Source organism: Leucopleurus acutus (genome assembly GCF_964270905.1).
Source record: "Leucopleurus acutus genome assembly, chromosome: 17".
Classification (NCBI taxonomy): Eukaryota; Metazoa; Chordata; class Mammalia; order Artiodactyla; family Delphinidae; genus Leucopleurus; species Leucopleurus acutus.
Genome location: NC_139159.1, coordinates 68557710 through 68585311, shown reverse-complemented (window position 1 = coordinate 68585311; position 27602 = coordinate 68557710). Strand labels below are relative to the sequence as shown.

Genomic DNA, 27602 nt, shown 5'->3' with positions numbered 1-27602 from the left:
GTCCAGTTTTCTCAGCAGATGATTTCTTTTGGTAAGCCCTAATACTTACAAATCATCCTCTGGTCTAACTCAACCCTTGGCCCGAGTTATACACATAAGCACATGAGACTCTAGGGGGTTAGAGGAGAGAAGGGTGGATGGGAGAATGTGTATTTGTGTGCGACCCAGTCTTTGAATAACTTTCCTGCATGGGAGTTCCATACTGTCAAGATTGCTGTTTGCAAGCAACAGAAATCAGACTGTCAGAGTCCATAGCATTGGAAAGAGGCTGAAGAAAGAGGCAGATGTGGAAAACAGGTGGGAACCAAGACAGCCCAAGAGGACCAGACAGCAAGGACCATGCAAAGCTGCTGCAACAAGGACCACTTGAGTCAGCACCCCTTCCGATGATGCTGGCCAGGAATGCCTTCCAGTGAGGAACCACTAACTTCCTTCCATCATTCCCCGGGAGAGTGTGATCAGTCAAGTCTAAGTCAGTCCCTGGCCTGACCGCAGCAGGGAGCAAGAAAATCTGGTCCCTTTACAGGTTCTGTATCTGGAAATAATCACTACCACCCACCAAGACACAGTGGGGCCTCCCCCTAAGTCAGGGGGCTAGCGGGAGGGTGCTACTCATTGGATGGTAAATATATACACACAACAAATTTTCAACACACATTCATTCACTTGGTTTTAGGCAATTTACAATCCTTGGCTTATTTGTTTAAAAGAAAGTTTGTTATAACTTATTTGTAGTGAGAAATAGCACTACATATATTTTGTAACATTTTTTAAGGCCTGAAAATGGAACCTTTCGTCTCATGGTACAGGGCTGTGTGCTGTAACCACTGGCAGAGAAGAACCATCTCAGATGGATCAGATACAAGAGGGCAAAAGACAAGAGTCCCTCTAAATGTTGTTCTAAATAGAGTTCCTGCCTCCTTCTGGGCAGGTCTGGGCAATTAGGAAGAAGTCCTTCCAGAAACACAGGCAACCTCCCCCCAGGCAGAGGAAATAGAGTTTGCTCTGTTCCCGGCCCTAAAACCAGTGAAAGTGAGGCCTCATGCAAACAATGAGACTCTAGCCCTCAGCCTTCCATCCAACCATTCACTTCTCCTTTCATCCAAGCTAGAATCTTGAGAGCCCTCCTTGGTGCTTCTCTGACGTCACCCTTCGCATCCCATCGATCGCCAAATCCTGCCGTGTTTGCCTCCTACACACGTCTCAAGACCCTCTTCTCCTCACACCCCCGCTGCCTCTCTCCTGGCTCTGATGCTCGTCAGCTGCTGTCTGGAAACAGCAACATCCTCTAACTTGTGTCCTATCTCCTGTCCTTGTGCTTCTTCCATTCACCCCTCTGACATCCAAGAGAGAAGTATCTACAGCAAAATTGACCCATGTGATTCCCCTGCTTATAGCTCTTCCGTGGCTCCCACCGCTTCAGATCAAGCCCAGGCTTTCCAACAATCCTCACTGAGCCCTCTGCTGTCTGCCCGCAACCTCTTCATCCCCAGCTCTCCTCAGTCCCTACCTCACATTCTGACCTTCACCGCACCCAATGCTGTTCCCCTCCTCTTGTCATTGGTCCATCTGTCTCCTCCGCCTGGGTGGCCACCCCACTCCCATCTTTATCTCCATTTGCTTCATCAGTTCTTACTCATCTTTTAAGACCCAGCTCAAGAGCAACTCCAGGAAGCCTTGCCTGACTGTTCCAGGTTGACTTAGGTGCTTTATCCTTGTGTGTGTCCCAACAACCTCTGTGCAAACCTCTCTCACTGCACACATCGCATAGTTTCAGGAGTACATATTTATGTGTCTCTCTCTCCCCATGGCCTCTACACCCCTGAGGGTCAATGTTCTGTCTCTCTCTCCCCATGGTCTCTACACCCCTGAGGGTCAATGTTCATCTCTGTGTTCCCTAAGCTGCTTTAGATAGAAGAGGGCCAGGCACATAGCAAGGGTGTGATATAACCCTGCTGAGACAATGAATGAATGACATTCTATAATAAACTTTACAGCCTGTAAAATGATCAAAAACAGAACAAAAGATAACCACTCCTTTTGCTTAGTTGACAGAAGAGAGAAACAATCTAATTTATGTGCCATCTCTTCAATAAACACACAATTTGAAGATGTTTAGCAAAAGCTTTTATGGAATACCATTTTTAGCAAAGCAGATGTTTAAAAGACTAAATTATTTCTTAAATTACTATCAACAGTAAATCCTGGTTGAAAATATTAAGTCCCTTAAGGGACTGAATTTCTCAGGCAGTAGTCAGAATGGGAAAGAAGATGAACATTCTGTACTTCTTTTTAAATTACTTTCTTCTTCCTGAAATGAATGTACTGTTATTTAAAAGAAATCGCGGGTTCATTTTATTTTTATTTTTATCGAATAAACTGAGACAAACAGTAAAATGGTTTTTAGGTCATAGACCACAATTTCTAGGCTACAACTTAGAAATTCAATTCCACGTACATGGAGACTTCATATGTACCCGCTATCAGGCATACATCAATGAACAGAATCCACTTATAGACTTCAGCTTTCTGGGGAAAATAGTGGCTAAGACAGGCCGAGATATACAAATCACCCAAGAAAAGACAGGAGAGAATTGTTTTTCTATTTCCCGATGAAAATTTGTAATTATTGTTATTGATCACCTTTCAACCAATGATGTCATAGAATCATTTAACGATCTCTATAACATGTACATGTACATAAATGTGAAAACCGAACACCAAATAGGTTAAGTGACTTCTCCAGGATTTGACAAATCAGTAGCTGACTCATATGAGGAAACACACTTAACATGACTCACAAACTTCTTCTCCAATAACTACGGTTGACAAGTCAAAACATGCAGTGATCACAATTTGTCAAAATATAACAAACTGTAGATCTGCATTCAATCTGATGGTCAGGTAAGGACTTACAAGGCACCTGATTTTTCAAATCTTCTGTTTCTCTAAGGATCCTCGTTGACTTTGAAGAGGAGTCTCTTTAAGGGCTCAAATACCTGTTACTGTTTTTCTACTCTTTGGACCAAACACACTGATGAGAAGTCCTGATAAAATCCAAACATTGGAATGTGTGAATCAAAGGGTTTGAATTTTACTTTGAAATTTACTTTTCTCAGGGACATTGGTCAGTAGAAAAGGTTAATGGAATATTCTAACCTTATTGGTTTGGTCTCATGGTACCCAATTCCCAGGACTGCTACTAACCAGCTCTGTGTTCCTGAGTGAGTTTTTCTTCTTTGGAATTGGACTAGGTAACTTCTAAAAGTTTGTTCTGATTTTTATAAGCAGACTTTTGAGTAAGTGGTTAACATACCTGAGCCTCAGTCTCTTCATCTGTAAACTGGGGAAAAAACACCATTTTTCAAAGTTATGTGAATGTGAGTGATAATATAAGTAAGTAAACCACAAGACACAATGTCTAGATGAATTTCAGTCTGAGCTATTTTTGCATATGAGAAATCTCAGAATTAAAATTTGCTACTCAGCCATTCAAGATACCATTTGAAGAATTACAGATAGGCTAGTTTTAACCAATTTCAGGAACTAATACTGTATTTAAAGCTTTACATCTATAACAAATGTAACAAAAATTTAATATAACAAATTTAACATTCACATTTTAAAATCTGTGGATTTTTTTAAAAAACACTAGAAGTCTGGGCTATTGGTGTAAATGTTGTGGTTTTATTCATTTCCCTATATTATACAAAAGTTAGTAGTTTTGTCTCCAAATCCTTTTTGCTACTTATCAAAAGAAAAAAAAGAATTTTCATTAAAATTGAGCCATTGAGCTATAAAAGGAGGAGGATTATAGCAAAATGTCCTTGACCCTCTCTCAGAAACAGAACCAGGCCCCCATTTGAGGAATAGCAAATGATTCTCATTAAAGTAATGAGAATATTCTCAGTGACATGTGTCTGACTGATTTTAATTTAGTTGGCAGGACTCCTGGCAGCCAGAGACCCAGAAATAAAACACAGCTGGCAGTTCCTGCTCAAACACAACTAACAGACTTATTTCACACTGTTTCAAGGATGCCCTACCCTAGACAGCCAGGGCACAAGGTCATATGCAAATTGCTGTGGCATTAAACATTCCTCGTTACAGCACTAGCAGGTTGCAAATACACTAGCTCCTCCTTTATCAAATTTACTCTGACTTGAACAGGATAAGCCAACAGATTTGGTTGATTTCAGTCCCCGCCCAACCCAACAAGCTAAAGTTATTTTTAACTTACAACTACTGCTAAGTATTTTTCACACCAAAAAATACCTTTTTAGAAAGAGAAACTATGAAAAAACAAAATATCATTACATTTCAGTAAGAAGTAGTCAGTCCCTCGGCCAAAGCTATAAACAAATGTCATTTTGGATTAGAAACGTATTTATCATATTTATTATACTTATCAAGTTTTTCACAGTCCTTTCTACAAACAATTTCTCTAAAGAGCCTTATGAGGTAGCAGCCAGGCTAAAATTTTGTCAGCTTTACCTTTGAAAATGTAGTCTTTGGAACAGAATAAAGCCCACTTCCATAGTTCAAGTGCAACAAATAATAATTAATAATATGTAAACTATCATTTCATTGTACAATTTGTTCCAATAGACACATTTTCCCATATCTGGAAATTAGCTAAGTGAGCTGGGCTCCATGCCCTCAAAACTTAAAATTTGGTGGGGAAGACATAAATGGACTTAAGCAAGTTTTGCATAAAGATAAATAATAATAACTGCTACTGATGTTAGCACTGTAAGCAAGTTTTGCATAAAGATAAATAATAATAACTACTACTGATGTTAGCACTGTAAGCAAGTTTTGCATAAAGATAAATAATAATAACTACTACTGATGTTAGCACTGTTATAGGTACCATTATACATATTACTTCAATCTCACAATACCCTCTGAGGTAGGTACTGTCATCATTCCCATTTCACAAATGAGGAAAAAGTAGCACAGAGAGGTTAAGTAACTTGCCCAAGGTCACACAGCTAAGCAGGGAACTATGATTTGAACCCAGTCAATCTGGCTCCAGTTGGGGTTGAAGATAGACTTGGGCACCAGCCTGGATTCCACCACATATAGCTGAGTTATCCTAGGCAAGCTATTTAACTTTTCTGAGCCTCAGTCTCCTCATCTATAAATTGGGGATAATGATACTTAGCTCACAGGCTTTTGTGAGGAGTGTTAAACAGGATTATGTTTGCAAAGTGCTTGGCACACTATCTTTAGCATGGCTAATATCTGCCATCAAGGTAACAAGCACATTAAAACATCTTTTTCTAGGATTTTGACCACCTTCTCTATTTGTCTCACCAACTGGTAAGGCACCATTGTTGGAGAATTCAGATATGCAGGGCAGGACTGCATATCTGAACTCTCCCACCTCCCTATTCTGCTATGTCCTTAGAAATAATATGTCAATAGGTAAAGACATGGAACTAACAGCATCCCACAGCAGTTTAACATTTATTGTGTTATTTCTGGTTTATCTGTCATGTACCAAGCACCATGCTAGGCACTGTGATGACTAAACCACTAAGACACAGCCCTGACAACAAGGAGCTCACAGTCCCATAGGGGAGAAGCACATGTAAATAATCAAATACCCAGCATGTGATTTGGTCAATCTGTTGCACAAAGCTGTTCAGGAGTGGCAGAGGCTCGGTATCTGTGCAATGGAACTCATGGCCAAACTATCCTGTGCATTGCTCAAACCATCAGGCCACACTTGTCCTCCCCAGTCTGTGCCTTGTGAAATTCTCAGAGTATCCTTCTGCCTCTATATCTTGAGTCCAAAGCCATTTGTCTCTGTGGTTCTCAAATGCTCAGCCATGATAAGGATTCCAATTCCAGAGGCTTTGCAAAGTCAAGTCAACATCTAATGTGAAGGTAACTGGTCTAGACATGGCCTAGCACATTCTTTATCTTGAAGGGCTCAGCATTACAAGGCTTCCTAGTTAGAAACCATGTGTTGGAAGAAGTGTCAAGTTGGATTTTTAATGGTGTGGGAAATCTAAAGCAGTCACTCATACTTCAGTAAAGGCTGAGCTAAGATATGATAGCCACATTTTTTTTTTTTGAGAAGGAAGAGAAAGCCAAAGGACTAGAGACAAACATTGAGGCTTCCTGAGATTAGTTCTTACCCAAAAAGACAAGGACCCAAAAATTGTGATTTCCTACTTGTGCTTGAATCTTGAATCTTTCAAATTAAAACTTTCACAAACTTTTATCTACTCAACCCTTTGTAGTAGTCAGCTATTGACACAATAATTCTGTGTTATAAAAGATGACAATAATCTCAGGAGCATTCGATAATAAACATTTATTTCTTGCTAACGTAACTGTAGGACAACTGGGGTGTTTGCTCCATGTGTCACATCCTAGGACCAAAGCTTGAGGAGCAGTGGCTACCCCAGGTATGCTCTTGCCAGGGTGCTGGTAGAAGTACAAGAGGACTAGCCCAATCAGACAAGCACACACAACATATCCTCTATATTCTCTGCTCACATCATATCCACTAGCATCCCATTGGCCAAAGTAAGTTACATGGCCAAGGCTAATGTTAAGAATCAGGGAAGTACCAACTTTGGACTATACTACAAAGCTACAGTAATCAAAACAGCATGGTACTGGCAAAAAAACAGACACAAAGATCAATGGAACAGAATAGAGAGCCCAGAAATAAGCCTATACACCTATGGTCAATTAACGTACAACAAAGGAGGCAAGAATATACAATGGAGAAAAGACAGTCCCTTCAATAATATGTGGTGCTGGGAAATCTGGATAGGTACATGTGAAAGAATGAGATAAGAACATTTCCTCATGCCATATACAAAAATGAGCTCAAAATTAAAGATCTAAGACCTGAAACCATAAAACTTCTAGAAGAGAACATAGGCAGAACACTCTTTGACATAAATGGTAACAATATTTTTCGTATCTATCTCCTAAGGCAAAAGAAATAAAAGTAAAAATTAAAAAATGGGACCTAATTAAACTTAAAACCTTTTTCACAGCAAAGGAAACCATCAACAAAATGAAAAGACAACCTACTGAGTGGGAGAAAATATTTGCAAATGATACAATCGACAAGGGGTTAATATCCAAAATATATATATAAACAGTTTATACAGCTCAATATCAAAAAAATCAAACAACCTGATTAAAAAATGGGCAGACCTGAGTAGACATTTTTCCAAAGAAGACATACAGATGGCTAACATGAAAAGATGCTCAACATCACTAACTATTAGAGACATGTAAATCAAAACAACAATAAGATATCACTCACAACTGTCAGAATGGCTATTATCTAAAAGTCTACAAATAACAAATGTTGGTGAGGTTGTGGATGTACACTGTTAGTGGGAATGTAAACTGGTGCAGCCACTATGGAAAATAGTATGGAGGTTCCTCAAAAAACTAAAAAATAGAGTTACCATATGATCCAGCAGTCCCACTCCTGGCAATATATCCAAAAAAACGAAAACATTAATTTGAAAAGATACATGCACCCCAATGTTCATAGCAGCACTATTTACAATAGCCAAGATATGGAAGCAACCCAAGTGTCCATCAGCAGACAAATGGATAAAGAATATGTGATACACATACACACACACACACACACACATTGGAATGTTACTCAGCCATAAAAAAGAATAAAATTCTGCCATTTGCAAAAACATGGATAGACCTAGAAAATAGTATGCTTAGTGAAATAAGTCAAAGACAAATATTTTACGTTATCACTTATATGTGTAATCTAAAAAATAAAAATGAATATACAGTATATAGCAAAACAGAAACAGACTCAGAGAACAAAATAATAGATATTAGTGGGGGGGGAGGGGCAAGATAGGGGTAGGGGATTAAGAGACAGAAACTACTATATACAAAATAGATATGCAACAAGGATATATTGTACAGCACAGGGAATTACAGCCATTGTTTTATAATAACTTTAAATGGAGTATAACCTATGAAAACACTGAATCATTACACTGAAACTAATATAATATTGTAAGTCAACTATACTTCAATTTTAAAAAAAGAATCAGGGAGTTACATATTACTAAGAGGCCATGGGCCATGTGAGTGCACGACACTACCAAAGAGGAAAGAACTGGTAACAATAATCCCATTTAACACACTTTCTAAACAATCCTGAAAGGTAGGCATTTATAGGCTCTACCCTTTCTTGACAGCTGAGGAAATTGTGCCTCCAGAATTTGTCATTCATGCAGGTCAGACAGACAGTATGTTGCTCTAGCAGAAACAGAGTTCAAATCTTGACTTCTATAGTTTCTACAGAGATGTAGTTTGCTGACATGTAACTAGCATGCATCTTTAATAATCACATCTCTTTATTATGCTCCCTTACAGCTATCAATTCTCTCCAACAAAGGCCAGACCCAACACTGTCTCATCTGTCAACATGATCATAGTGACTATCATTTATTTGAGACCTTCTGCAGTGTTTTTACAAGATATTTTTACTATTACTATGCTAATAAATTATTTATGGTGGAAAACCTGAATCAGAAAACTCTGGCTACTTGAAAACAAACTTTATTAAAAACACCTCCTTTCCCCTCCAACATGTACCCTCCTCCCAAGGCACACACAATTTCTTTGTCTACTCTGAGCCTTAAAGATTGCACAGAGTCGGTGGGGCAGTGTTGATGGCTGCAGAGGAAGGGGTGTGGAAGAATCAAGGAACAAGTGGAAGCTAATTATTGAGCATGCAGATTTTACTCTGCTGTGACCACTCTTTGCAATCTAATTGACAAATGGAACAGACTGTAAAGCATCATAACTAGAAGTCATGAAGAACAAGAAGATACCCTAATTGTCAGCAGCTTCCCGTATGTATTCACCTACTCATTGGACAAATAGTTATCTAAGGCCTACTCTAGGCCTTGCAAGGTGCTGGAGCTGGGATACCCCCAAAACAAGACGGTTGATCTCTCCTGGAGATTACATTCTGCAGAGAGTGGTAGCTTGTTACCAAAAAGCAAACAGGATAATTTCAGATTGTACTGTGGATTGTGAAGAAACTAGCCTTGTGACCCTAGTAACTGGTTTAACCCTTCTCAGGGGCTCTCGGTGCCCTCGTCTGGAAAACCATAGCTGCCACACTGGGCCCCCCTCCCGGCCCCCCGCCCCGCGGTTTCAAGGATGAGGTTAATAAACTGAGGTCTGTGAGGGCCTCGGACTCTCGGGCATCGCCTCCTCACTGGGGACTTTTACCGAACTTCCTTTAGTCCCCATCAGTCGGGAGGAGGCGCATTCTGGGCCCCTCTCCCTAAACGCTCACCAAAACTAAAACAAAACTCCTGGCTTGATTATTTCCCCAGGAGAGCCTAATAGCCCAGAGGATGCCGAACAGCAGGAAGGGGGAAGGGGCTTCGCAGTTCTTCGTAATAAAATCCCATTCCCCGGCGCCCTAGACCCGGGCCAGGCGCCAGCGCGGCTCGCTTAGGGTGCCCAGAGTGGGGTGGAGGGCTGTCCCTGCTCTCCACTCCCACCGCGCGGGGACCAGCTGCCGCCTGGCCTCCTTCTCCTTCCTTTGCCACCTCGGAGACAAGCCTGACAGCAGACTCTTTAACAGTTCTGGGGCAGGGTGAGGTGAGGTGCTATCCCCCCCGCCCCACTCCCGCCTCGCGGTGGGTCCCCTCCTTCTCCCAAGAGCGGGTCTAGGCAGCGAGAGAGGCCAAGGAGGCTGCGCCCTCCTACCCGGCTCCGGGCCGCGCTGTGCCGGGCCTCGGTTCCTGCAGGGGTGCTCTGGATCGCGGGGCTCGATTGTGACAGCTCGGGGTTGGAAAGGGTGCCGTCCTTTCTTCCCACCCCCCGCCCCGCAGCGATCCTGACGCCACTCGGGCCTCCCCCTCCCTGCACCTCGCCAGGCCGGGAGCTGCAGGAGGACGGGGCGCAGTTTCCCGAGTGCCCGGCCTCGCTCTCGCGGCTGCAGAAGCTGCGCCCTGGGGGCGGGGTGGGAAGGCAGAAGGGCCAGAGGCGAAGGGGCAGTGGGAGCCCCGGCCCCGCGGCGCGGCTTCAAGTTTCCACCAGCGACCGGTTGTGCAACAGCCAGAAGTGCAGGAGCCGAGGGCGCCTCGGAAAACAAGCCGAGCCTATAAACAAAGCCACGTGGCCTCTGGGCTGGGGGGGCCGGGCTAAGAGCAGGCGCCTCTTCCGGCAACAAAGAGCCGCGGCCAGCGGCCCGGGATAAATACGGCGGCCGGGACAGCAGCGCAGCACTCCAGGGAGCCCCGCGCGCCCGGCGACCCTCCACAGCGCCCCCCGCGAGCGCAGGTACCCCGCTCCGCACCCCCGATCCCGCAGCCCTCCACTCGGGCTCCCTGCAGCCGCTCCCTCACCGGCCCCGGCACCCCGAGCATCCGCCCAGGGCGGCGCGTCCCCAAGGCCGCCGGGCCAGTCCCGTCCATCAGTCCGTCGCGTCCATCCGTCGCGTCCGTTGGCAGTGCCATGCCATTCCTCGGGCAGGACTGGCGGTCCCCCGGGCAGAGCTGGGTGAAGACGGCCGATGGCTGGAAGCGCTTCCTGGATGAGAAGAGCGGCAGCTTCGTGAGCGACCTCAGCAGGTGAGGGGATCGCCACTAATTTCAGCTGCGCAGAACTGACCCGGTTGGTCTCCGGGAGCGGGTCGGGTGACTGGGACTCAGGCCGGGCTGGAACAGGGTGAGAAGGCAGCCCCTGACCAGAAGGATGGAAGTGAGTTGTCCGGGTTTCTGCAGAGGTCGCCAGAGCACGGGATTCGGGGTATTTGGTTTCTCTTATGGTTCAAGGTCAGCGTCTCCAAGTGGGCACGACTCTTTACAGAACCCCGTGTCCCTCTGAGAATCTGACGACAAACGAGGATCTAGTCCCCAAACGCTAAACCTTAAACACACAACTTCAGGGGTCCCCTGCCTTAAAGGACACCGGTGTCGCGCGGTTTGCGGGTCGGGGCGCCGGCGAGTGGGCTGCACAGCTTTCACCCTGGGGTGGCGGGGCTCCGAGCACAAGCCTGGGGACGGGATTGCACACGGGTCCCGTCGGGAGCACCTCCAGGCTCTTCCCACGCACAGGCGACCACAGAGTGGGAAGAGAGGATGAGTAACCAGGAAGGGGCCGCCAGATGGTCCCTGGGGCACCAGCGCTTGCGGGCGGACTTGCGGAGCCATGGTAAGGACTGAGACACAGAGCTGCGGAGGAGGGAAGGGAGGCGGGGTATAGATCCTACAAGCCTTGTACTTCTGGGAGGACGGCGTCTTTGCACCTGTTTCCTCGGTGGCCCTTTCAGTCAGTTTTCTTTGTATAGTGAGTGCGCCCCCATTTCAAGTGATGCCTATCACCTGCAGCCCACCTGGCTTGCGTGAGCCTCTGGACTCAAGTTCCACCTGAGCTCTGTCAATCTGGTGGAAATCCGAGGTCCACCGTGCCTGCTGCTCTGCTTCGTCAATAACACAGGGAAGCAGCGACTAATGAGTTAGGTGGTCTGGAGTCCCTCAGTCATGATCTCCACAGATGGCTTCCGGATCGCTGCCATTTGGCCCAGAGGGGATCAGTGCAGACCGCTTACCCTTGGGTGCCTTTATCCCAGGCCTTTGCTGAAAACCACTGCTCCACACCCCAGCCCTTAAATTGACTTCAGTGGAGGCCAGCTTCCCACTCAGATTTACCAGTGGCTGTTTGGCTGAGCCCCTGGCACTCAATTTCACGAAAACTATCAAGGAAAACTCGTTATTGCCATGTCCTGACCTCCAGAGCCCCACACCTGTTTGTGATTTGTAAAGCATCACCTTTTGTCTTCCAATGGGAAAAAAATGTTTAATCTTGGGGGTCTGCCAGGAGAGACAAGAGCACATTGACCTTTATGTTAAAGACACTTGGAAGCAGTCCCTGGGGAGTTTGGGGAGCACTGTAAAGAAATCTTATTTATGGAAAACCAGATAATTTACAGGAAAATAAAAAGACCAACTGCTGTCACTAGACTCTTTTAAGGGACTCTAGTTACCAACTAGGCCTAAATTATTCTCCCTAGACTAAAAGCTTCCTTTTATTTTAGTAGAGTAGAAACTTCCTTCCTTCCTTCCTCCTCATTCCCAAGAAATGAGGATCTAATATTTTAGTGCTTTATCTTTGTGTAACAGTTTGGATTCTTTCTAGGGAGGTGCAGTCATGATCTGCTGAGCTGTGTCACAGTGGCCCACCCAGATATAAGTGTAGCATGCTCCTCAGCGGGAAACAGACCATTGGGTTCAGCAGGAGAGGTTCAAAATGCAGAGCCTCTGGTTCGCATAAACACACTGCATCTGCTCCAGTAGAAAAGCGGGTATCACTCCTATTTCCAAGTAAATAGTGGTGCCTCTCCCTCCACAGTAGGGGAGACCTGGAGAAGGTTTTACCTTACCACAAAAGTTTAACCCAGGCTGGAATCAGGTAGCTTCCCACCCCCTCTCCCCTTCTTGAACCTCCTTTCTTTCCTCCATTTTCACGCTTTCTGAGCTAGAACTGTCACCACCAGCATCATCGCAAAGGGTGATCGATATAGTGCCCACCTGTGGCTCTTTGATGAGTCATCTGAGGAATCATTTGGTAGCTCCTAGCAAAGCAGCTGGCTGTTTGTTTGCAGAGTGTTTTTTTCCCCAGCAATTGTAAACAATCCCTTCCCTACTTAGCATGAGAAGTCTGCCAACTTCTTAAAAGCAGTTGGCCTTCTGAGACCTGGGTTTGTAGTCTCGAATATCCCCACTGTTTTCAGTCTTGGTGATGTTTCGCTGTGATGTCAGGTTTGGGCTGAGTGCCTGCCTACTCAGGTGAAGTTGAATGCCTCCCCTGTTAGGAGCAAACAAGGCAGGCCCTTTTGTTTGTTTTTTTTTTTGTTTTTTGTTTTTTTCGATACGCGGGCCTCTCACTGCTGTGGCCTCTCCCGTCGCGGAGCACAGGCTCCGGATGCGCAGGCTCAGCGGCCATGGCTCACGGGCCCAGCCGCTCCGCGGCATGTGGGATCTTCCCGGACCGGGGCACGAACCCGTGTCCCCTGCATCGGCAGGCAGACTCTCAACCACTGCGCCACCAGGGAAGACCAAGGCAGGCCCTTTTGAAAGGCAAGGAGCGGGTGGATGTAAAACAGAGGCCTGCAGGGGCCTCATGCACTTACTCTGATTCCACCTACCATTCTATGAGCTGCCTGAACAGGAGAGAGGGATGAGGGTACACTTGGTGTATTGCAGCCTGGGGACAGTGTTTTTGTGTTGACCACAGTTTGTCTGCCTAGCGCACCTTCTCTGGACTCTGCTGGCCATTCTCTCTGTGGTCCAGGGCCCTGTCCTCCTCCAGCAGCAGAATGTTACAAAACCCCATCACAGCTAAGTGCCCTGAACTGAGATCATGGGAGGATTTCAGATAAGCTTCAAGCAGGGCCCCTTGTGAAAAAGTTGAAGCTACATAAGCTGGAAGAGGAACGGCAAGTGTTACATTTGAGGAAAGAGTTCGGCATGAATTGGAGCGATCCAAGAATGCTTCAAGGAAGTGATGGCTGAGCCACCTCGTGTGCAGTCTTCCTCACCAACGACCCCCAACCCCGCCCCAGCCCACCTCCAGGATGAGTAATCTAAGCTCCCTGAGCCTGGGCCACTCTTCTGCAAGCCTGCAGTTGAAAACTCCAATGTTGCTTTCCAGTACAGCTAAGACTGAACCGGAAGCAGGAAGTTTACTTCAGTGCCCTGGATGAGTTAGTGAATAAGCAAATAAAAATAATAGTTAAGATTTTATGAGTGCTTACTGTGTGCAAGGCACTGTTCTAAGAGCTACATACACTAGGCTGTTTGTTTTGCCAGAACAATCTGGTTACTAGCCATGTGAGCTTGACAAATTGGGTATGTATTGGAGCAAATTAGCATAGAAACTCATTGGCCTTAATCTACAAGTAAGCCCTTTGGGGTAGGCCACAGCTTTCTTAAATGGCCTGTTATTACAAATGAAATGAGAAATAGGGCTTTTTTTTTTTTCCTTCCCTCCCTTTATCTCTGCTGCCAAATGGGCCTATTTTGAAATCTTTCACTTTTTCTAAAGTTGTCTTTAAGTATCTTTGTATGTGTGTGATGAAAGTACAGGGCTGGACAAGGTCTTTTTTCTTATTCTAGGCCTGTGCCTATAAAAATCAAGATTAGTAAGATCTGACTATAATATAGCGACTTTCTGGTTATTATTGAATTTAATGAAGAAAGCACCCTCTTTAAATGGTTTTGCTTATTTGAAAAAAAAAATGTTGTGGTTCCTAAATGGTGGTGGCTTTTCTCGTTCAAAATTTCAGTTGTAATTTTCCATTGGCTTTGCATTTCCTTGAAATGGGCATAACTGAACTCTCAAAATAGCCTCTAACTGAAATATATTATTGCTTAAAAGAAAACATATAAGCAGGCAACACAAATAAACCCCATAGCCCTTCCTTCCAGGCCCTACCTCTGAAGTCCAAAACCTATTGTCTAAGTGAAAAGTGCAGGGTTTCTCTTTGGTTAAAGCTTTTCTACATTCTCCAGTGGGAGAGCACCATCAATTATGTCAAATTCTTCTTAAACTAGCTTTGGAAATGAGTCACTTGGGCTTAAAGCAGGTTATTGTTGTTTCTGTGAAGAAAGCAAGTGCTCAAATTCCTTTGAGGAATGTTTTCAATTAGAAAAGAATAAGATGAAATATAAATATTTAACATTGCTAAGGAATGGTCACAATCTATGGCCCAGGCTCCGAAAATGTTCTGCTAAACCTTAAATGTGTGATTGAGAATAAGGCAGCTTCATTTTATGGTTCTCTCTATGTGGAACTCAGGCTGTAGGCTTTTGTTCATGGTGTATGTGCGAGTTTCCTTTAAAACTAAGGCTTCGTGTGGTATTTTTACACAAAATGGCCTAACTTTGTTTTCTAAAGCTGTTCTCAGCTTTGGTACATCATGGACCAATCAAGTGACTTTCCATCTTTCTCCCTTCTCCTCAGCATTGATTGAAATTTCTTAAACTAGCTCTAAGGGCTCAGAGTTCTGCTCTCCCTTTCTTCTGCCCCTCTTTTCCTGCTGACCTTGGTGCAAGTCAACTGACTGGTCGGTGGTTTTCTGCCTCTATAGCTGTGCAAGCAGACAGAGACACACTCACGTGTGACACAAAGCTGGACCCAAAACATTCACCCTGGGCTCACTTAAGAAAGTGCCTCTAAGAGAGCGCATTTCCACAGTAATCGCTCTGAAACCTAAAAATATCCTGTTTCCCTCAATGAAAAAGAGAAGGCTAATGATATTAGGAAACTCAGTAAATGGTATTAAGCATGGCCTTCTGAGGGAAGATTAACAAATGACTGATTATCTATCAAGCCTATCCCTATGGGTCCAGAAACACTGAGTATATTGTTGGTAATGTCACGTGTAAGCATGTTAGTAAGATACTTATTGTACTTATTGAAGTGCTACTGGAGAGACCATTGTAGCAACAGGATACTGGAAATTGTTTCAACCCCTCTTTTCTCTTTTACATAATATCCATACAATGGAGAAGTGCAGGTGTACCTCATCTTATCCAACAGATGTAGGTCCAAAAAAGATATAAATTAAATCATATTTTAAATTCAGCAGAAGAACTCAGAAAATTAAAGGCCTCTAATATATGGCTGATGTAAGGGGAAACAAACCCTAATTGATGTTTTACTGGTTGGCATTATAAATCCTGCCTGGCGCATGCATGCCCCACGGGAGTTGGGGGGATCGGGGAACCTGTCTTCTCGTTGTACCTCAGTATTTCTCCTGCATTGCTTCTGTGGAAGCTCTTCAGAGACTTACTCTGAAATCCCATTGCATAATAGAATAGAACTCAGTCAGCCCCCCAAATGACAGCTCAGCTCAGTTTACTGAAAGAAATATGCCCCTGACCCAAGTTGAATCTACACATCTTTAGTGACCTGTGAATTGGCCAGTTCTGTCTTTTCAGCTCTTATAAATGTATGAGTTGTAAATACAGCTTGTTTCATTTAGGACTCAAGGTCTTCACCTCACAGCATGATGCCTACTGTTAGTCAAGGAATTATATAAAACCTAAACAACTAGTACTATACACTGAACATCTCCTAGAGATGCAGTCTGTAAGTCAGATTTTTGTAAATGTTTTAAAGACACAAGGGGAGCATGCTAGTTAAAAGCAGCTTGGGTTCACTTTAAATAGGTGAATTGTATGGTATGTGAATTATATCTCCATAAAGCGGTTTTTTTTAAAAAGCAGCTTGGGGTGGATGTTTTTGCAAAATGAAAGTATTGTGTATTATAGTGATACCAGTAACCATTCCTCTCCCTCCCTCCCTCCCCATCCATTCATCATTTTTGCTTAAAATAATGTTGTTGTACCCTGCATGGCTCCTAAAGAGTGCAGGGCTGTGTGTCAAATACAATGGCAGACACTGTTGGGAATTCAAAAGAAGCAGAAGCCCCCGTCCCTGCCTTCCACAGAGATGTGACACTATTTCATCCCCGAAGAGGGAAGACTGGGCCCGTACAGACTTCTTTTGAGTGATTATTTTATTGTTTGGTTTGAGGAGCATGTATGTTTGTGTTTTATAACACAGTAAGCTATTTATAGAAACAGCTCATGTTAAAGTATAGCTGTTACAGCTCATCCCCTCTTGTCTGTTATTCCTAGTTACTGCAGCAAGGAAGTATACAATAAGGAGAATCTTTTCAACAGCCTGAACTATGATGTTGCAGCCAAGAAGAGAAAGAAGGACATGCTGAATAGCAAAACCAAAACTCAATGTAAGCCGTTTGTTGTGAACTTGAGAAGAAAGCTGAAGATCATTATGATTGGGTTTTGGCAGGGGAACAAATCACACCTCACATGTTTGGCATCCGCTTTCATGTTGACTGTGTCATTCACAGAGGTTACCCGGATCTTTGCACTCAGAAACCTGGCTGTGCATTTTATGAGTGAGATTAATGTATTCTTTACAGTCGTGTTTATAAGTCAGTTGCTAGTTGGGGTGTTTTTTCCCTGCTTGTCACTTACATTTGACATAGTTAAGTTTAGTTATTATTCAGTGGTATGGTCAGCTGAACCAGTTCCAGTGTGTGCTTTTGTTTAGAACTGTGTTTTGAGGCTTTGAACATAGATTTCTTTCTCCCTCTTCCCTTGTATAAATACTAGTAACATTTCTAGATGCTGGATGTAAGTATGAACAGAGAGTATAAAGTTCTATTAATAAGCATGAATTACAGATCTTTAGTTTATTCCATCTGTACTGCATGGTTTCTTCATATTATCTGTTTTATTTCTACTTTTTATGGCCTTGTTTAACTTGTAAGCTTGGCATTTAACACAAACTCGTACTTGGGTATTAGATTTTTTTCTTTAATTTGGAGCTCTGGTATACTCAATCTGAGTATCAAAGACTTGAAGTGCTTCCGACAAAGTAAATTACAACTCCAGTATTTATACACTGCAGAAGTTAGGCATTTGCCTCCCCTTAGATTGTCAGTAGAGTCTGTCCTTTTTTGTCGAAACATTTTTACACTTTGGATTAAATGAAAACGAAACAAGTTTAAAATCTTGGGCATGTTATAAATTTTAAAGCTGTGGGGTTTTGGGTTGTTTTTATCTTGTCTTTGTAGATTTCCACCAAGAAAAATGGATCTATGTTCACAAAGGAAGTACTAAAGAGGTGAGCACCCATCTGTTTACTAAGGAGTATGCTTAGCTTTATGCCTCCCCTGACAGGGTAGGGGCGAGACTGGGAAACTACTTCACATCATGACTGTCTTCTTGGATGTGGGTGGTGGAGGCCTGCAGCCCACTACCTAGCCAGCCATCAGAGTTTGGGGCTACAGAGAGAGATGCAAAAGTCACTAGGTGGGCTCCCCAGTCATTCAGTGGGATGATGTATGTAGCAATGCTTTATAAAGATTAATATTCCCACATCTCAAACACACTATTATAAAGCTTTAGCCTTTCCCTCAGGGCAGTGCCTCCCTTTTGTTCTAAGGTCTCTTTTAGACTTCAACTCAATTCATTTTAGCCCTGGAAGGGTTAATCACTAAATACGGGAGAAGTTTTCGTGCGCACCCAGTGTGAGGCTGCACGAGCTAGATGCAGAAGAGAACAAGACACTGTAATATCTAAATTTGCATGGCACTTTGTAAAACCCTTTTATGTACATTTTCCCGCTGCACAGGCATTTGCTCAGATAACTAGGATACAGGCAGTATGACAGATTGATAGAATTTCTATTGCTGTCAGGGACCTTGGAGAACATCTAGTTCGCTCTGTGACTTGAGGCCCTGAGAGGGCCAGAGATACACCTGAGACCACCCAGGTACTAGAAGCAGAGCTGGGACTGTGAGTCAGGGCTCTCTACACCCAGTGCCTTGTGTGTTCACAGAGAAAAGACCAAAACTTCTTTGGCTTCTTCACGAAGCCTTAAAAACGTTTCTGATGATCACAGAGAGAAAAGCACCAGAGATGTGGCAGACAGAGTTGACACACATGGGGCTAATTCTTCCCCCAGGAGTATGTTACAGTGACCAACACACATCACATACCCAGCTCCCAACCTTTCCTTGACAGGCAAGTACAAGTGCGTGCAGAGAACAAGGGCCCAAATGGTACATGTCACGACTTTAGTCACTGACTAAAGCAGCTGCCGGCTGTACTACCCATCTTTGTGGCTCATGGTGGGGCAGGGCACCGGGGGCCCAGGGGCCCAGAAAGGGCTGATCATGGCACAGGAAAGCAGCAGATGGCCATAGGTTACCTAACACAGCCACCAAGCTTGTCAGCAGAGTCCAGGCAGATTTTTCTGGAAAATGACCTCTGCACCCCCTGCTTTCACATTCAGCGCCATGGATATTGCACTTTGGGGGAAGCCTTCAACAGGCTGGACTTCTCGACTGCCATTCTGGATTCCAGAAGATTTAACTACGTCGTACGGGTGAGTCTCTGTAGATTACCCAGACTCCCAAGCTGAATTGTCTTTTCGGGTTGTCTTGAAGTAGTTCCCCCACACCAACCAAAAAACACACAAACAAACAACTTTTTAGGACCCTGGGGATTTTAAGGAAAGCAGAAAATGGATTCCTCAACTCCCCCTTCCCCCGATGTACTTCAGGTTCCTATACGGATACTGAGATCCGCGTAGGATGGAGCCATCCATATGGATGTCCCTGAGATTGGCCCCCTCAGACAGGGGCCGCCGTAATACCTCACGTGAGCCACAGTGCAGGCAGCACAGGCTCTAGCAGTAAGATCAGCAACAGAGAATTCAGCAGAAAGCAAGTTGTAAAGCACCTTGGCTTGTTCTAAAAACTTTGTGCACCTACGATTGTTCTCACTGTCCTTCCTGCCCGGCTTTAGCTGACTCTAGGTGACCCTAAGGCATTCTTGGTTTAAGCCTCAAAACTGGGTGAGTTCAAAGCACCCCAGAACTTCTTCCTCCAGACTCCCTTCCCCCACCCCCATGTAGTAACAATATTCAGTCCCAGGTTCACTTAAAGCTTGAAACTACCTGTTTGGCTCCGTTGCTTCCCATTTTAAACCCTATGTTGGAAAAAAATAATTTTTTAATGAGCTTTAGCAAAATATTAATGATGAAGGTAGTAAAGCAAGGAAGTCTAACCATGACCTTCAAGTCACTGATTCTTTTTAGTTGGTTGGTGGTTGTTTTTCCCCCCTAAGCTCCCTTGTATGTTTTTGTCAGTGGTTCCACCTGGGCGGGTAGCAGCTGTTTGGGTTTTAGGATCAGAAGTAGGAGGGAATTTACCCGCTGTGGGTGTTAGTTGATTGGGTTTTTATTTTCTTTTCCCTGGGTTGTGCTTCTCAGTGCCGTGTCATTGAGTCAGATGATTGCAGAGGCTCAGCCAGAGCGATGACATTCAAGCCCCCTTGAGGCCTGGATCATTCACCTGTCATCTGGGCAGATGCAGGGCTGGCCGTCCCAACTGACCTGATAAAAAACCCAGGCCTCTTGTAGGTTAGAAGCTCTGAGCTGAGCCCATGACCAGACCTGTCTAGTCTTCAGCTGAGCCCTTATTCCAGTCCAAAAGGGATGAAAATAAGAGACCTTCTTGATGAAATGTTCATGTCATTTCATCAAGACTCTGCCGCTTCTGGGAGGTCACTGTGGCCGGCAACCCAGTGCAGGCTGGTTGGAGTCAAGCCCGGGAAGATCTGGAAACTTGTTGCTAAGACTATGAATAGTTTCCATCCTCTAGGTGTTAGAGGAAGACACCCAGATCTGATGTCTTGATTCCAAACTGATCAGCATTTGGACAGTTTTAAGACGGTTCTCCTTCCTACTTGTTCTCCTTCTCACAAGAAATAAAGCAAAGGAACAAGGATTCAAATAGTGAAAATCTGTTTCATGCAATTATGTGCACTGACACCTTTTAGCCTTCCATTAACCCTGTAAAGTGTAGGTACTTTTATCATCGCTGTTTATATAAACAGAGGTACAGTGAGGTAAAAATGACCTGTCCAAGGTCACGAAGCTACAGAAGGGAAGAAATCCAGATCTGAAACCTGGGCAGTCTAAAGTCCACACTCTTTAGCCGCTACAATGAGTTCCATATAAGCAGAGGATTGAAAGTAAAATGGCCTGAGGTCAGATCCCAGCTCCACGGCTTTCACGCTGTTTCAGCCTCTCCAACACTCACGTTCCCGGGTGTAAGAAGGACTTAGAATAACCTCACTTCACAGGGTATCTGTGAAACTCAGTAACATATATGGAAATACTCTGCAGACCAGAATATGTTATTCTAAGTCAGCTACTAATACTTATTATTACCTACTTATCAAAATTATTGTTTATTCTGCCTGAAAAGTCTTTTCAATTTGGTTGATAAGAAATGTTTTCTACTTAGAAAAAAGAAAAATTACCTGGGGAATCATGCCCTTTGCCCTTGATTAAAACTCAGCATAGAGGACTTGTGTCTGTCAGTATCTGATTGTAAAATACATCCTGAGCACATTCTCCTAACCTTTAAGAAACTACTGAATGCTTTCAGTTACTAGGTTCAGAAAGAGGGGGGAATATTTCCATTTTGGAAAGAACAATCTTTTTTTCCCCTTCACTGTTAAGGGTCCTCTGTAATTTGAGAAATGCCATTTTTATAAAGAGCTTAAAACATTTTAATGATAGGCACCACGTTTTGAGGGTTTTCTTCTAAGGAACTTAAGACACTTCTCAAATATTCTTCTTATCCTTAAACCAACTTTGCAAAGTAGCTTGCCAGTATGTTATCCTCATCTTACTACTTCAGCTTAATGGTTTTTTAATACTACAATGATTCCTCAGTCCCAGTAAGAAACCGAACCAACTTTGAAGCCTTAAAATCTGTTTAACCTCTTTAAAGACAAAGTACATTTTTTAAAAAGGTGTCATGTTCATGCTAGCTGTCAATGTTAATAAAAGAGACATGCAGAGGGAATAAAAGGGATAGCCAACACTCCTATCTCAATGTTATGATGTTTTATCAGCATGAAAATTTTGTGGAACTTTTGGAATCAAAATTTGAATATAAATAGGAGAGGTTTTTATACAGCATTTGTACCTTTTTTTAATTGGCTTCAGGCTACACTCATTGCCTCTACCTGCTTCTCTACACACTTGCAATGGCTTAAACATAGTTTTAACTGGGTTTTAAAGATGATTTTAAATCTTTAAAAGCAGTAACTTATGAAAGGCCATTTTTAAAAAATGGGTTTACACCATGCCTCAAGACCACATTTTGGAAAGTCCCCTGGGGAGCCAGTGAGGATTCCAGGGGCTAGGCCAGTGGTGGGGTTAGAACCGTAACCACAAGAAAGCAAGTACTGACTAACCCACCCAGGGCACAGAGAGGCCAGCGGAGAGAGTGGATCTCCAGTAAACACATCAGAATCACATCTGCACATTAGAATCACCTGTGACGCTTGCTCCTCTAAGGAAGCCCACCTCTAGAGCACCCAAGTTCATCAGTTGAAGGTGGTGCCCAGGCACTGCTACTTAAATTTATCCACCAGGTGATCCCAGTGTGTTTTCAAGTTTGTAAACCAGCTCAGAAACTACTTGGGAGCCCAAATGTTATATTTTGCATAATGAGTTTTTAAACAAGACACCCCGAGGCACAAGTGCAAAAGAGGGCTTTAACGCTTTAATGCCAGAATGCTCTTTGATCTGGTCCTCCCAGTTCTCTCTATGGGATGAGAATGTGGCCAAGTCCATGGTAACTGTAGATGCTGTCTTCAGACCAGGAAGAACCTTGAAGCGGTTTCCTGACCTGAATGAAGTGACCCCTGTGTGCATCAGATCAGGAAGGACAAACAGAAGTTTGCAACCTCACCCTCTCTGTCCCTCTGCAGCAGAGAAGAACATCCACAAGCTAAACCAGTAGTGCATATTTTTATTTTTTTCTGCATTACCACCCTAAGTCCATTTGAATGTTTCCAGCAAGTTACTGCATTCCTACCGCCCCTAAACGTCTTTTCCAAAAACATGTTTTAGTTTAAGTTGACTGGTGGTTTGGCAAATGAAAGGCTGAAATATGGCACGATGACTCAAATTCAAACCCAATGCCTTAAATTAAGGGCGTGCTGTTGCCAAGCCCCTGGTGGGTTGTGATGTGTATGGGCAGCCTGGCCCCTTCACCAGGTCCCTCTGCCGCAGTGACCTTGGATTAATTTGGTGCTGCACAGCCTTCCTCTGATGGAAGGCGGCCCCTGCCACCTCGGTCTTAAAACTGGTGGGTATCTTTTTCTATTGAGACAAAGAAGCTGGCGGGGGCGGGGGGGGGGGGGGGGGGGGGGAAGGCGGCCAGCCATTCCAATGACAACAAAATCAAAAGAACAGGGCGCAAGCCCATTTGAAAGTGATTGGCAGAAATGGTTGGGAATTGTGAGAATTCACTGTGGGGTATTAACAGTGAGGGCCCTGAGCAGGTCCCTAAAATGAATGCTGATTAGGCTGCTAATGATTTTACCGAAGAAACGCTGCAGCTCTTGGAATTCCGAGCCTTCTCAGTCACACTAAGCCTTTAGGCAAGCAGGAGATCCTGCAATTTCTGGGTGCCCACAGAAGTGGGGGACACTCACAGACCTTGAGGGTATGACCACAGGATTGGGGGAGTGCATGCAGAAGTAGGGGGTACCCAAAAAAACGGAGGAAGCCTGAGAGACCAGAATAGTGGTATTTTCGACGATGGACACATGACAGTACATTAATAATTTAAGCATGTATTCTCAATTTATGTATATTCATAAATTCATTTGTAAAGCATATACCTATAAAAGGTGCTAATAATGGTACCTACCCCATCGTGTTGCTATAGAATTAAACTGAGCTTAAACACGTGAAATGCTTTTAGACAGTGCCTGGTATATGGTGAGCGTCAGTTGTTGCTGTAACTATTGTCATCTTTAGCGTCCTAATTACAGGAATTAGAAAATATATGAAAATAGAAACTAAAGATGAAATAAAACATAGAGATTGATTATTTTACAACTTTTCTACCTGATTTTCTTTCCCATCTGACTTTGGAGACGAAAAGATCAAAAATGTGCCCATGTTGTGTAAATTTTTTTCTTGAGGATTCAGAATTTAAATATATCCCACCATGAGCCCAGAAATATATTTTATACTAAAATTCTAGCTAGTTTCTAGGCTCAGTCAGGTGCTTATTATACAGGGGATAGGCTAAATTGGATAGGTGAGCTGCGTGTTAATTGCCAATTCAGCAGACTTTTTTCCCATCCAAGGAGGGATGTTCCTGAGAGCATGTGACATTGCTCTAAGTTGCTCTGGTTGAGGGTGAGACAGAGATTTAAGTATCTGTGAGCTAGGATCCGAAGGCCCCTCGAGTCTTCTAAAAGAAGGGCTTTCCAAAGGCAAGGAGGTGACAACATCCTCTGCTAGGTCCCCATACATCAATATTGCTTCAGGTGAGTGTGTTCAAATCCCTAAGCAGGTGTTTTCTATATTAAGTCCATACCATATACCTAGTGTTGCCACAGTCACTTGAGAATCAACTAAGACCTGGCCTCTGCTGGTCAGGAGTTTCTGGGCTACTCTGGGAGACAAGGTACAAGGTACTGCAGTAGCAAATTGGGTTTGGTCCTGTCTAGGAGAACGGAAGAAGCAGGACTGGAGGCAGCTTCTTGGAAGAGGTAGAACCTGAGATTCTCCTTCCTTGAAGGATGGCCAGGATTTGGCCAGGTGGAGAGGCAGGTAGAAGGCTTTGCAGGGACAAATGGCATGAGCAGAAACCTGCAGCTAGAGAGAACAGAAGTGGAGGGGAGTGATGGCGGGCCAGGGGCCAAGGGCAATGTGACATCCAACCTTGTAGAAGCGTAGGGTGGGGGTAAGGAGGCTACAGCAGACAGGGAGCCCAATTTAAGCAGCCTCATTGAGGCAGACAGACCTGCTCAGATCAATGCAACAGGGAATAGGGCACCATTCTAAGTTCAGAATTTTCTGGGATGGATGGAAGACAGAGAGGCAAGTTGTTCTCGGCTAAGAATACAATTAATTTGTGTAAACTTGGCCCTCAGTTAGAGGGATGTTTCACTTGCAAATAATATTTACCCAATCTTGACATGCCTGGAGATTATTAATGTAGCAGAAATGTTCCTTCTTCCAACCTGTCAGTGTTCAGGCTCAAAGTCAGGAGAAAACTTTCCAGGTTTTAATCTGTGTTATCCATTGAGTAAATAAGGGTCTTGGAAGTACCTGGCACTCAATGCAGGCAGAAGCACTGCCTGATGTAACCAAAGGTTTATTGCAAAGGACATAATTTTCCTATGGGCACCCAGCTGGCATACTGAGCATGTGCGAAATGGCAGGGGCTTCTTGAAGTTTTTTCCTACCTTTGATAATCCTACGGCTTGTTTTCTAATCAGACATATACCTTAAACTGCAGAGCTCACTGTCAGAGGAGATAGAAGAATTAGGGATAAGTTACGTTCTTAACAATATTCTATGCAAGATAGAGTATGCTTGGGCAACAGCTGCATGGGTAACCTTGAACTAACAGGGAGAGTAGCTGCTGTTTTTGTTGATGCTTCTGAAGCCCCAGTTGCTTAGTGTCCCTTTAAATCCCTTTAAATATGTGTGTGTATGTGTGTATATATATCTACATATATAGATAGATATAAATACATGTATTTGTTAAGTGCCTGCCGTGTGCCAGGTTGCGGTAGAGTGGTAAACAAGATAACCCCTTCTGTCTTGAGGTTTCTATCCCAATTAGACAGTCAGCAAGCAAGTAAACAAGATCATTTCAGACATGTATAAATGAAACAGTGAAGAACACTGAAACCATAGTAAGATCTAGGATGGTCCGCAAAGGGCTCTCTGAGCTCTGAACAGGTGGCACTTGAACTGAGACCTGAGGGGTGGGATGGAGCTGGCATGTGAAGACGTGGCAGGACCAAGGCTGGGAGGTGGGAATGAGCTGAGCCTGCTCAGGGAACCAAAGGCGGGCCGTGTGGACAGAGCAGAGCGAGCTAGGGAGGCACTGGGCAAAATGAAGCTGGACCAGGGGTGAAGACCAGGTCAGGGAGGACCTTGCCAGTTATGGGCAAAGGGAAGCCATTTGAGGGTTTCAAGCAGAGAAGTGACGTGAGCTAATTTATTTTTAAAAGTCTGAATGCTATGATGAACCGAAGGGAAGAGATGACATGAAACGCGCATTTTCTGCGGGCAGAGTGAGATAAGAGGGCAATCTCCTCTCCCCATTCATCTTCCACGCACCACTTCAAGCTGAGGTTGATATCCCTCCGAGACTGACTATAGGATATTGCTTGCAACGAGACTTTTCTTCTACTCAGCATGTCTAAGACTAGCACAAGCCAAAGCTGAAGGGCAGGATGTGGTTTCAGCAGGCAGCAACCACCAGCCCTTCCTCCCGTGGCCCAGAACCGGTCCTGTTACTGCACAGCTAGTCACTGTGGATTGGGTCGTGCTGGATCCCCAGGCGGCCCCCACGGTAATGATAGCCTGTAATTCAGGAGGAGCTGAGAACCCTCTTCTCCAACCCCTAGCCCAGTCCCCCACCCCGCCTCTCCTTAAACACAGCCACAAATTACTGGCACCTGGGCTAAAATTTGCCCAGCAGAAAACAAACAGCCATTTTCAAACAATCCATTTTCCTCTGCTTTTTCTCGTGTGGCTAGAGGCAAAGAATCCAACTGGCTAAGTCATCTTGGTAAATAAATTGCTAGATACAGCCCTACTCCCCCTAGGCACACAGCTCTCTTGACACAGAATTAAAATTAATAAATTCTGTCTTCTTTACCACTAGTTCCACACAGTACTGGTTCTGGGTCCGTAGAGTTATTGTGATGTGGAAAGTAGACCTAAATGATTTACCCAAAGCAACTGCCTCATCCTAAATGCATTATTAACCCTTTCTGGGTATTATTGCTCCCTTAATGTGAAAAGCTGATTACCGGTCCCAGTGTAATACTGATATAAGATTTCCAGACTCTTTCCTAGAACGTAACACTACATGGTATTGCCACTATTTTTAAAGTTTCGACCTAGATTTGGCCTTGATTGGCCTTGACAAACTGAAGTCCTTAAACTATCAAAATACATGTTCTCCGTTAGACATTTCTGTGTCCAAGTCCTGGCTCCACCACTTGCTACTGCTATATGTCTTCAGGTGAGTTGCTTAACTTCTCTGAGCCACAAAATCCTCTTTTGACTAGTGGAGAGAACCCACTTCAGTGGGTTGCCTCTGAAGATTAAACAAGATGACACATGTAAAATGCGTAGCATGTAGTAAACACCCATTATTGCTAGCAAAATAAGACTTCATGGTAGATGCAACTATGTAAGCCACAGAATGTATCAACATTAACTTTTATCAACACAGGGAGCTACTAAATATATCAGAAACATAATAAAAATGACAGAGGAATATGAAAATTTGAAAGCATTTAAGCATTTGGTTGACAATGCATAAAATTGAAATACAGGGATTCTAAAGGTCTCTAAACCAGCTGTACTTTACCCTACTATTCACTATGCCTTCCCTGGCAGTGCTTCTACCTAGTAATAGTCTCTGTACTACGATAAAAATGAATGATAATAATGTATTGAGTATATTCTTGCTATCAGGCACTGTTCTGAGTGCTTTATGAATGCATTTAATCTTCACAGCAACTCTAAAGTAGGTACTATTATTATGTATGGTTTACAGATGGGGAAACTGAGGCAGGCAGTTTGGCTCTGGAGCCCCCACTCTTGAACCCTATCATACACACACACACACACACACTCTATCAGAAATTGACAAATTATGGCCCAAGGGCCAAATCTGCCCCCCATGCCTGTTTTTGTAAATAAAGTTTTATTGGAACACAGCCACACTTACTCATTTACATACTGTCCAAGGCTGCTTTTGTACTACAGTTGCTGAGTTAATTAGCTGCAACAGAGACCTTATGACCTCCAAAGGTTAAAATATTTACTATCTAGCCCTTTACAGAAAAAGCTTTACAGAAAAGATAACCCTTGATATCCACTTTAAACTTCACTAAAAGAATGTGGTTTGGAACCTTATAATAATAATGCCTTGTATTTGGTAT

At 43.9% G+C, this 27602-nt stretch overlaps 1 protein-coding gene across 1 annotated transcript in view; it reads left to right on the top strand.

The window, feature by feature from the left end:
* Positions 1-10497: 10497 nt before the first annotated feature.
* FBXO32 (F-box protein 32) overlaps positions 10498-27602 on the top strand; it is a gene marked incomplete at its 5' end in the record, with an annotated part of 30543 nt that continues 13438 nt past the window's right edge. Inside the window, 4 exons of the mRNA XM_082858496.1 lie at positions 10498-10613; positions 16689-16801; positions 17654-17703; positions 18877-18969. Coding sequence (XP_082714622.1) covers positions 10498-10613; positions 16689-16801; positions 17654-17703; positions 18877-18969 — 372 coding nt within the window. The remainder of the gene's footprint in view (positions 10614-16688; positions 16802-17653; positions 17704-18876; positions 18970-27602) is intronic.